Source organism: Lissotriton vulgaris, chromosome 6 (genome assembly GCF_964263255.1).
Source record: "Lissotriton vulgaris chromosome 6, aLisVul1.2, whole genome shotgun sequence".
Classification (NCBI taxonomy): Eukaryota; Metazoa; Chordata; class Amphibia; order Caudata; family Salamandridae; genus Lissotriton; species Lissotriton vulgaris.
The window spans coordinates 540997550-541010217 of record NC_141694.1 but is presented as its reverse complement, the minus strand read 5'-3'; the positions used below and the strand labels follow the sequence as shown (position 1 = coordinate 541010217).

Sequence of the window (12668 nt, the reverse complement as noted above, 5' to 3'; positions counted from 1 at the left end):
AAAGAAAACGTGTTACAGATGTGGATTGTCATTTCCACATGAAGGTAAATATCCTGCCATTGGACAAACATGCTTCAGCTGTGGTAAAGTGAACCATTTTGTGACGACTTCCAGGGCAAAGAGAAAAGTAAGTGAGTCGCAGCATGAAGACAAAATGGCCGACCAACCGCTACCTCAGTGACGTTTGACGAGCTCCCACAAGGTCAATTGGCCACACCAACTGAGGAAAATCAACACCAAACTAAGTTGATCATCGTCTAAATCTTCGACAAAGAGTTCCTCAGTCTCACTTTCCAGTGACAGTCACAATGATAACTGTGCAATGTCGATGTTTACCTCAGAAAGGCATGCACAAGCGGGACTGTTCAAATGTGAGAAAAAACTCAAAGTGAAGAAAAATTGACATGAGAAAGCACCAAACAAATTTAAACATTGTCTGAAGATAACTAAAACTAAATGGGTGTTTAATACTATTCATAATTGACAGTGGTGTGTCGATACATATCATGCCTGAGGAGAAGTATCAAAAACTGTCTCCATTACCACAATTTACTAAATCAAAAACAAATGTCTACTCATGGGCTGCTTCAACGCCCTTAAAGAGTCAAAGATCCTTTGTAGCCAAGATGAAATACACGCAATAAAAATGTGGCACACGCACCTATTCATGTACTTCAAGGAACAGCTTGATGTGCCTGTTTGCTGAGTTTTAATACTGCTGCTGATATGGGCCTAATATCAGTGAAATACAATATGAATACTCATCGTGAAATTGTAAGAAAGTTTCCTTCATTATTTCATGGGCTAGGCAAACTCAAAACAATGAACGTAAATTTACACATAAATGAGGATGTTGATTCTGTTGCTCAAACACACAGACAAATTGTTTTTTACTTGCAAGACGCTGTTGAAAAAAACTTAATTCATTACTTTAACATGATATCATTGAATGCTTTACTGGTCTGACACCATGGGTTTCTCCCATTGTTGTAGTGCCCAAAAGAGACAGAGAAGTGAAGTGAATATGCCTTGACATGCGTCAGGCTAACAAGGCCTAATAAAGGATATTATCAATTGGAGCTTGAAGAAAAATCCAGGTACATTACAACCTTTTCTACTCATATTGGTCTGTATCACTATAAACAATTGAGTTTTGGTGTAGCCTCTGCTGCTGAACTTTTATGAGACGTCATTTGACGTATCATTCAGCCCTAGTAAAAGCATTTAACCATAGTGATGACATATTCATTTTCGGAGCCACACAGACAGAACATGACAAGCTCTCATGCAAGTCTGTCGTTTGTTGTCCAATGCAGGCTTAACTCTGAATGCCAACAAATGTCAATTCCACAAGAAAAGCTTGAAATTCTTTGGCCATGTCTTTTCTGATCGGGGTATGAAACCTGATCCAGCACAAGAGCAAGCATTTTCTATTGCAAACCCCCACAAGACATTTCTATGTTAAGATCCTTTCTTGTACTGGCCAGTTACTGTTCAACATACATATGAGACTTTGCTATGGTCAGTGCAGCGTTACGAGGACTAACGAAAAAGAACGTATCTTTTCATTGATCACATGAGTAGGAGAATAGCTTTCAACACATCAAGCAAGCCATTGACAGGGGAGATAGCGTTTACAAAGCTGTCAATACCACGCTCGCTGGTAAAAACGCGGACGTTACATCGTCGCGTTGTTACCACGCATGCCATTACATCGCAAGTCGTTTCTATGACTTGCACTAGATGGGGTGCAACACCAGGGAATGTGTTGGATTTTAAGTCCAACACATTCTCTGCTGTTGCGCTAACTGGAGTAGGAATAGTAATTTATACTATTCCTAAATCCAGCGCGCCATCTAGAGCAAGTCGTAGAAATGACCTGCGTTGTAATGTCATGCGTGGTAACAACGTGTATGATGTAATATCCGTGTTGTTACCTACTGCGATGTAATATGTGGCGTTGTAACGTCACATATTCCATTAACAGTGCCACTGAAATGGCCTACTTTGATCCCAAACTACAAAAAGAGGTTGTAATTGACGCTAGCCCTGTTGGGTTGGGCGCAACCCTTGCACAGCACAGTGGAGAGCCAAATGCCTGGAGACATATCATGCCATACTTCAGTAAGAGCCTGCCACAAACAGAACGTGCTTACTCGCAACCTGAGAAAGAAAGTTTGGCAGTGGTCTGGACTTGTTAATATTTTCATGCTTTCTGTACGGAAAACCTTTCACTGTAGTGATAGATCATCAAGCACTGTTGACAATATTTGGCAATTGCAAAGCCAAAATGCCTCCTCGAATTAAACGCTGAAGTTTGAGGTTACAAGAATACACCAACATGATATTTCATCGCCCAGAGAAAGATTAGAATCCGGCTGATTATTTTTCAAGAGTGCCATTACAATGCTCTGGTACACCCCATCAAAGACAGTGGAGGCCTACATCGATTTTATTAGAAGCGCGAGTACACCAGCTGCCATATCTTTAGAACACATTTTCACTGCCAAGATAGTGACATGCTAAGATTAAAAGACATTTTTGCTCATCAATCATGGAACCAGCTTTCCAGACCTAACATTAATGACAATGAGTAGAAGAAGTTCAAAAATGTAAGAGATGAACTTTCAGTGACTCAAGAAGGTCTCATTCTGCAAGGTAAGGATATTGTTATTCCTGAGAGTCTACAACAACAAGTTATCGATGTCCTCTGGAGAATGGACATCATCTTCAAGTCATTGTTGATGAATACTCCCATTTTCCAGTGGTGAAAGACCTTTCAACCACTACACATGAAAAGGTCCTTCAAAAACTAGAAGGCATCTTTGCGACATGGGGTGTGTCTGCAGTATTAAAGTTTGACAATGGCCCACCTTTCAATAGTCGAGAATTTAAAAACTTTCTAAATCACGTAAATATAAAGCATCAAAAAGCACTGCTCTTCGGCCCCACGACAATGGCATGGTCAACAGTTCTTAAGTACTCTAAAACAAGCTGTTCAGCATGGTGCATTGGAGAAGCTCAACCTCAAAGCTGTTGTAAACACTACTCCTCAAGCTCACCACTCGACCCCTCACTCAACGGCAGGGGAAAGTCCTGCAACTCTTATGTTTGGAAGAGCTATGATGACCAAACTACCCCAATGGACCAACCTCAGATCTAAGAATGAGGAAGACATTCACACTAAGATGAAAATATATGCTGAACAAAAAAGTCATACAAAGGACATCACTTTTACAAGAGGAGATCGAGTGATTATTAGACAATACAGAAGAAGGAAATCTGATGCTTCTTTTGAGGTTGAGCCCTGTACTATCACCAACACCAAAGTACACATGGTGACTGCCTAGTGTCCTGGGAAGTCCCTAACAAGAGATTCCTCTAATTTTTGACATGTGGCCCATCACACACCAAATATCAATGTCAATGTAGAGATTAGGTCTAGACAGACTGTTGATGCCTCTGTGTCTGCTGATAATTCCACCTACCTGTGCAGATCACTAACACTTCGACTGCCAGTTCTCGGTTTCCAATGACCCGATCAGAACGTGTGATTCAGGCGCTGCAATGCTTAATTGAAGAATTGTATTTGATAGTGTATCTCTGTATTTATTCATGGATTTATTCGTATATTTTTGAAAGGTGTGTCTTTTTATTCAACAAAGCAGAAGATGTAGTGTTTTGTAATAAAAGAATGGTGGAACTCTTTTGGTTCCCACTGTACACCATATGCCTGTGATGGAAGCTTTGGAGGGATAAGTTGAAGGCAGGCTTAGAATGTTGACTTCCGACTTACACGCAGCAGGATAAAGATGTGTAAAATTACTCTCAGTGTGTGGTGTACCTATTGGCGAGTTCCTAGGATGGCAGGACTCTACAATCCCCACTGCAGGACCGCTAGAAAGGGGCTACTATAGTCTGTGGTTAACATTGACTTCGATGATCTCCTAATGGGTAAGCCATTGGAGAAAGAAAGGGCGGGCTGCAACAGTAGTTATCACTTGCTTTCAGACTTCTTCTGTACTGGACTGGAAGTTGTATAGTTGGATACAAGAGGGTACTTGTCACACAACCTCAAAACCCAATGCCTCACTACTTGTCCTACTGGATTAACCCTGCAAGTGATCCATTCTTTCATTCAACACACATAAGACTGATTTGCTGTCAGAAACATTGGTGTATCTTCAGTTGACTTGGGTTTGTTTGCTTTAGCATTGCTTTAAATGCTGTGATATTCAAATCCCAACAGTATGTTACTGAATATGTCTCCACGTATGCAATACATTTATCAGAAAGAAGGCGTCAGACACACTAGTACATCTTCTTAATTATATTTAAATTAAGTATTTTCACAAACAAAGCTACTCAACTAATTCTCCATACATTTCTTAATTGATCTTTAGCAAGGACATTTTATGGCCACTGTTGTGGCAAAATACCAGCATCATCATACGTTGTCTGTCACAAAGATTCTTTAATTTGTGACCAGTCACATAAAAATCTTGCGAGAGCACACAATAATCGTAGGACTTACAGTAATCCACGGTAACAAACAGTTAGTCAAAAAGCGACAAACAAACCAGGGAAAATGCATTGAAGAACGAAGGCTCCCTGATTTGTCTGAAGAAGAACAACTACCTACTTTGCCTGCTGGTCTAAATACTACGGGAGGCATACTCAATCTTCATTTAAATCTCTGCCCAGAAGGTCTTGCGTTATTACAAGGCTGTGAAAGACAGTCTCTTGAACAGACTCACAGGGATACTGGAGTCTTAATCTCTGAAGGAGTCTATGACTTGCAGTGAGGCCTTCCTGTTGAGCCTGGAAGTGCGTGAAGATGAAAGCTCTTGAGAACACAGGATATGTGTTGCCAACTGAAATTAAACTGCAGTATCTGGAGACTAAGAGTACTTTCAGAAATGTTGTTTAATTTTTGGGAGAAAATCCCTAAAACTCAATCAATGGAATCCATTATGAAGTTTGCCAAGTGTTTTTGAGCTGCACAGACTTTTGGTGGAAGACAAAGGAAACACACTTCAAACTAAACCTATGGAAAGGTACCCTAATAGAGTCATATTTTTTCCAGCAGGTCACCCCGTTCCGTGAGCCTTCAAATTATCAATATCAGAGCTCAGCATGGTCTTGCTGCATAAAACATTTTGGTTTGACACACTGGACTTTATTATTTCTTTATTTTTGATAAATACATAACCATAAAAGTACAACTAAATCACAAATCATCGACAAATATCAGACTTTGAGGTATAAAAAGCTAGGCAATTACAAAGTGATGAATGCAGCTGTCATGTAAAAATCACAATTCATAAAACAACATCAGACTTACAAGCATGATAAACCAGACAGTTATAAAATGACCAGTGCAATAGTCATATAGACAGAATGTAAGCAAGAAAGCCACATGTGGAAATCCAACATCAACAAATGCAATATTCCCTTAGATAAACTGAGACTAAGATCGTATTAAACAATGAATCTTCCATCTGCTGTCATTTGCTAGATCCATTGCACCTAAAGGCTATTTCCAATGTCCAGGAGGTAGCATCCACTCTCCTATCAACTAACCAGTCTTGTACCAATTTGTTAAAGATCCCACCTCATCTAAGGAACCTTACTAAATAGTAGGCATGGGCGAATTTTGCAAATTCGCAATTCGCGAATTTTGCGAATTTGCGATCCGCAAAATCCGCGAATTTGCGGATTCGCGGATTTTGCGGATTGTGTGGGGAATGGCCGGGCGGGAAAACGGTGCACATCGCTAGTGTGAGGGGCAGGGCCAAACGGGCGAGGCTTATATACGAGTTCACATGCCTCTTGTGTGCATAAACGGACAGGCACGGATCAGAGAAGCTCGTGGTCACAGGAACTGCACAGGGATTGAGCTCGTGAAAGTCAATAATGCAAAGGCCTCCATCAAGCATCATAGCTATTTTTCGACGATAGATATGGGGAGAACGCACACCTGCCCAGCCTCGACATAACTCACATTTTTGGGGGGGCTGATTAACTTTGCCATCACACCAAAGAGCGCTGGGGTCCCTCGAGTGAGCTGTCCATCAAGTGGGTAAAGGGCGCGAAGACGGTGCACACACCACTAGTGTGTGGGGAGGGGCCAAACGGACGGGGCTCATATGCGAGTTCACATGCCTCTTGTGTGTATAAAAGGACAGGCATGGATCAGAGAAGCTCGTGGTCACAGGAACTGCACAGGGATGGAGCTCGAGGAAGTCAATTATGCAAAGGCCTCCATCAAGCATTATAGCTAATTTTCGACGATAGATATGGGGAGAGCGCACATCTACCCAGCCTCGACAAAACACACCTTTTTGGGGGGGTGATTAACTTTGCCATCACACCAAAGAGCGCTGGGGTCCCTCGAGTGAGCTGTCCATCAAGTGGGTTAAGGGCGCGAAGACGGTGCACACACCACTAGTGTGTGGGGAGGGGCCATACGGACGGGGCTTATATGCGAGTTCACATGCCTCTTGTGTGTATAAAAGGACAGGCAGGGATCAGAGAAGCTCGTGGTCACAGGAACTGCACAGGGATGGAGCTTGTGGAAGTCAATTATGCAAAGGCCTCCATCAAGCATCATAGCTAATTTTCGACGATAGATATGGGGAGAGCGCACACCTACCCAGCCTCGACAAAACACACATTTTTGGGGTGGCTGATTAACTTTGCCATCACACCAAAGAGCGCCGGGGTCCCTCGAGTGAGCTGTCCATCAAGTGGGGAAAGGGCATGAAGACGGTGCACACACCACTAGTGTGCGGGGAGGGGCCAAACGGACGGGGCTTATATGCGAGTTCACATGCCTCTTGTGTGTATAAAAGGACAGGCATGGATCAGAGAAGCTCGTGGTCACAGGAACTGCACAGGGATTGAGCTAGTGAAAGTCAATTATGCAAAGGCCTCCATCAAGCATCATAGCTAATTTTCGACGAAAGATATGCGGAGAACCGACACCTACCCAGCCTCGACAAAACACACATCATCCTAATTAACTATTTTAGGATGGCGCCGGCAAGCTGCCAGCGCCATCCTAAAATAGTTACTAAATTAGCTTCATCAGGAAGCTCTAATAGATAAAATAAAGCAGGTGCTCGAGCACCTGCTTTATTTCCTCTATTAGTGCTTCCTGTTGAAGCTAACTTAGTAACTATTTTAGGATGGTGCTGGCAGCTTCTCGGCGCCATCCTAAAATAGTTAAAAGTTCAACAGGCTTGAACTTTTCCCCCCGAAATCCGCCGCTCGCGGATCTCGCGGATTTTCAGATCGCCGATTTACCGAAAATCCGCGAAATCCGCGAGCGGAACGGATTTTCCGCTCATGCCTACTAAACAGACTGCATGGTGTAATCATGAATTAACAATAGAGCCTTCTATAGGGGTCCACTATGGGTCCCAACAAACCCAGTTAAGTCAACTGAGTTTTATCTCCACAGATAGCGCACACAATGGATAGTTTAATAAAGACTTTCAGTGTCCTATATTATAACCTCCAGCAGCAAAGGATTCACGCTAAGCTTCGATACAACACATATTACATCACGGGAACAGATCTTAAATGCTAAGCCCAAATTAAGAACTTTGATAGAGTGAAGACAATCGGATCTGTTGTATCATGCTTTAGCAGTCTTAATACCTCCAGGTACTGCCTTACACCCAGACACCGACATAGTGGAAGAATCCACTTAGACCTCGGTTTGTTATATCTGGGGCAAAAAAATTTAAAATGTTCTCATGTTTCCTGAGTATTAGGACAGAAGGGGCATTCCCCCGCTGAGTCTCTATTTTTGTCCCACTTTGGTGTGAACACCTTGAGTGACAGCGTGCTGATTTTGAAACTAATGTAGAGGATCTTATCCTTGATGGAATTAATTCTATTGAAGAATACTTCCAATTTGGGGCAACATTTATAGGGTGAAAACGTATCAATCAAGCCATCAGGACTCAGCTCATGCCACACTTCTAAAAGGATATGGTCCCAATATATGCCCTTTACCCATTTGCATATGCTTCTTTCCATTTTGCTTGGCTCAATCCATACTTCCTTTATCTTTAACATCCCACAAAAAGCTTTTACTGCCTTCAACCATATTGTGGAACAACTCTGGTTTAAGTCAATTAGCTTGTCAAGGGCAACTCTGTAGGAAACTAGATGAGGTAGTGACCAGATTCTACCCCAATAATTCAGAATTCTTAATCCGGCAATATCATTTCTTTTTTTCGGTTCAGGCCCCCCCTTACAGGTATCAGAGGTGTGCTTTAGGGTAGATTGAATAGAAATCTCAAAAATGTATTTTCCATGTAATTCCAATGGATGACATCCCCTTAGCACCATTTTTCTGCCCTGTATACTTCAAGGACTAGGAAAACAGTCCTACATTATGTCGACTTAAACCTTTTCAGGATAACTACTGTTCCATGTTGGAAAGTGGTTTTGCTTTTATTAAGGTGGAGATCCCAGGAGGGATTATCAGTGAGCCTGTTTCCTATATAGTCAAAGCGCTTTACCTACTGAATGTGAGCACCGTCCATAGCCATTTTATTCCTGAACGAGCAGTTGGGATTTAAAGCCATGAAAGTACACATTCTTGCATTCATTTCTTGTCCCCTACTCTTGAAGAGCCTTACAAAATGATCGATCAGTTCCGGAAATCCCTTTAGGGTGTGTGACAGTAGCAAAATGGTCAGCAAACATCAGAGCTGGAGTGCTGATGTTTGCGGACTTTGATGCATCATGCTGGCATTTGTTCTACCACTCCACCTCGCTGTTTATGTATTGGATGAAGAGTGTGGGGACCAGGGCAAGACCGTGTCACCCTTTTATGGGAACCCTGTTGGCCAGCACTCCTTGGGTATTCCATCTGCATTGTGCACATATGCCTGTGTACAATTTAATCAGGATTTCAGGAATTCCCTTGGTACTAAATTGAAAGCAGCCTTCATGTCCATGAAGGCTACACACAAATGAACTTTTTTTAGGGAAATGTACTTCCAACACATAGTTGTGAAAAAAAACACATGATCAATAGTACTTATTTTCTCACAGACGATCCGAAAAAACCTGATGTTCACTCATCCATCCCTGCTGCCAGGTGAGGGCCTGCCTGCAAAATAGTTTCTGAGTATTATCAATAAGCTAACAGGCCTATAGTTTTCAGGATTGTATTTTGCCCCTTTCTTGTAAATTGGAACAATGATAGCACCACACCACAACTCTGGGATTTCCTCCCCACCAGATATGGCATTGTTATGTGTGTTCAAGTAAGGAAGCCATATAGCAGGATCTGAGTGGAATAAATCCCCTGGGATGCTATCAGGGCCTGTTGCTTTTTCTTTGTATTTTCATATGTTGGATGGCTAACCCAGTTTCCTTAAGAGTAAAAACAATTGTTGGTGGGTTAAGGTCAGTTGATTGCACCTGAAGAGGGATTAAGCTACGTTCAGTGTCTAGATGAGATCTTGGCCTAAAATTCTCCTTCACATTGTACAGGGTAGAGAAATGGGCTACCCATTGCTCCACCAGAACATTTGAGTCCGGTTGAACTAGCCTTGATCTACTAACAGAGGCAATGATTCACTAAAAGGCTCTTGATTTCTTTTTTGCAGTGCTTATGTTAATTCAAACCACTGGGCTTCTTTTCAATTTTTATTAAATTTACTCAAAGTTGTCTTATAAAACTTTCTCGCTCTGATTATTCCTGGTTTCTCACCCTCTTTTCCAGCATTGATCAGACCCTTTTTCACCACCCTACACTCTTTTGTGTACCAAGCACATGAAGTTGTTTTAACTTGCAGCATCTGGGAATAATCCCTAAAGTCAAATTTAAAGATTTTGAAGAAGTCTAGGTGTGTTGAGTTAAAGGTAAGTGTGCTAAAATTGATTTGTTTATATGGTTCAAAAGAGACCACAACGGCTTGGTAAATCAGGCTCTTGGCTTGTTTTTTGTCATATATATTAACCCATTTTATGTTCCTGAAGTTGTTAGTAACAGTTAACGACATTGGCCCGTTAATATTAATGTGTTCCTGAGGATAAAAAACAGATTAAAATACAATTCTGCTACAAGAACATTATGGTTACTATCCAGGGCACTACTACTTTCATATCACTCATATTGTTCCATATCCTTAAATCAAACAGTATATAACCTATGTGGCTTGTATACCGTCCTCGTTTGAAAGTTGGTTTTGGACTGTGATCCGATTTAATACACCCATTTGCAGGTCTTAATCTGTGTTCCAAAAACAGATGAAAGAGTTGACTAGCCACTTTTGACCATTTTTTAACTAGCTTAATTTAAAGCTTCTCATCTCCTACAGACAACAGTGATGAAAAGGACTCAAGGGGTTACAATTTTGTATTACAGTCCCTATCTATGATCCCAGGCGTTGTATGATGAATAGATTCAAACAAAGTTTGCAAGGCATATAATATCAGCGATTTTGTGTTATCCGGGACTATATGTATGTATATGTATATATTTATGCCAGCAGTACGTCTGTACAAAGAAGTACTTTGGAGGGTCAAGATAACCCCCAATAAGTTCTTTGACCCATTGTCCAGACTTTAACCTTGCAAGGCATATAGTATTAACGATTTTGTGTTATCCGGGGCTATATGTATGTATATGTATATATTTACGCCAGCAGTACGTCTGTACAAAGAAGTACTTTGGAGGGACAAGATAACCCCCAATTAGTTCTTTGATCTATTGTACAGACTTTAACCTTACACTGGATATTAGTTTACAACCAAATAAATAAACTCCCGAAGCTCTACCAGAGCTAGCGGGATTAGCATTAATGTGAAATGAAAGGTAGCCTGGTCTATGCATTGGTTCTATCTCCCAGGTTTCCTGTAGGAGAATAATATATTGGTTACCAAGAAATTCCCCCCATTCTGAATTATTGAGCTTTGACTGAAGGTCAGCCAAGTTCCATGACATAAGTTTAACTGGTACTCCCAACCTATCATCAGGCACAATTGATGTCTTAGGCAATTGCAATACTGGAGGTAAGGTCCGTGCATTTACAATATGGGTAACCCATACCCTTACCCAGCTATGCATGTATTCCCCTAGTTATTTAAAACATTTAACTCCTTCGAGATCTAAGTTGGAAAAAGGTAATCACCAGTTTTGTGCAAGTGAACCTGAATAAGTGGTTCAAAGTTTATCAATGTCAATGGATCTCGCAGTGGTCGATTGTGGCAATTTGGTTTGTATGTCTCTCCCAAACATTAAGGTTGCAGGGCTCTCACCCATGGTAGAATGGGGAGTTGACCTGCATGCATGAGGTGTAGACTGAACAACTGATTCGAGCTCAAGCTTTTCCAGCTTAGCACACTGAAAAGGTCTTCTTGAGGGTACTCATAAATCTCTCAATCACACCATTTGCCTGTGGCCAGAAATGTGTGCTTTTCTGATGCCTGAAATGTGAATGAGTGAGATAATCTTTAAATTCCCGACTATTGAAAGGCGACCCACTGTCAGATTTCAAAATCAAAGGAACCCTCCATGTTGCAAAAATACTTTAAGGTCTCTCAATGACTCTGTCATGAGTAGTTGACGACAGATCATCCACTGGAGGAAAAACGGAATATTCATCAACAATAACTAGTAGATGATGTCCATTATCAAGGGGTCCAAATAAATTAATTGCAATCCTCTCCCAGTCGGATTCCACTTCAACTGAGGCACACGTGGCACACACAAGCAGTTTGCTGGACCACAGCAAACTCTGTGGGAGGGCACTCTCGGTTCTTTGGGTCATGGGCTTTAAGTAATCACCTATCTCATTGCCAGTTGTGGAGTCCTACACCAGCTCGGGTACATACAAATGAACATGCTACACATGGAGCTTGGTCTTTATTCCTTAGTGTGCAACCGTTAACTGAACATTCTGCATCATGAATTCCATCCCCATGCCCACGCACTCACATCACTGCTCTACGGAGTCCGTCAGGAACCAAAGGGTTCCGTCAACATTAACTCACAAGACACCACACATCCTTACCTGTTCAGTCCATTCCTCCTCCACTCTTCTCATCTGAATTTCCAACTCTAGCTCCTTCCTGGCAGCCTTCGCAATGGAAACCAACTCATCCTGAAATCTGTGGAATACATTAATTGTATTAGGCGATCATGCAACTCCTGACAACTATTACATTTTGCAGTGTGAAGTTTATAGTTTTAGTGAGTTTATTTAAAATAATTAATACAAACATAAAATGATTGAAAACATTTGGCAAAAGTGAAACATAATTTGTCTGAAACTGGAGCTTAGGATGCCCTTGTTGCAGAGGATGAACCTGGAAGTGTACATGTCCAACTTGCTGTTGAAAAGTTTCAGCATATAAAAAAGCAGCTTTACAAAGCAGGCAATATGAAATAAACAAAGCATTTGTGACTTACATAGAAACTGCAGTTTTGTATTTTACAGTACAGGAGCTTTGTCTCTTAGCTGGGCATGTGTGGGTGAATACAAAACATAAAAGAAGTGCCTAAAGATTTTACATCAGTGCTAATCTCTTGGGGCCCACTTACAAAAACAGTTACATGCCAAAGGGTTACTTAGGTGCACACATAGCTTAATTTATTAGTGTAAAATCCCATTTCTGATTTACATAACACAATTTAC

General features: G+C 41.4%; 1 protein-coding gene across 1 annotated transcript in view; it reads right to left on the bottom strand.

Annotated features, from left to right (window-relative positions):
• The window catches only part of LOC147707531 (dynein axonemal heavy chain 5-like), a 1425553-nt gene that overhangs the window by 917814 nt on the left and 495071 nt on the right, over positions 1-12668 (bottom strand). The window contains exon 32 of the mRNA XM_086925656.1: positions 12045-12141. Coding sequence (XP_086781782.1) covers positions 12045-12141 — 97 coding nt within the window. The remainder of the gene's footprint in view (positions 1-12044; positions 12142-12668) is intronic.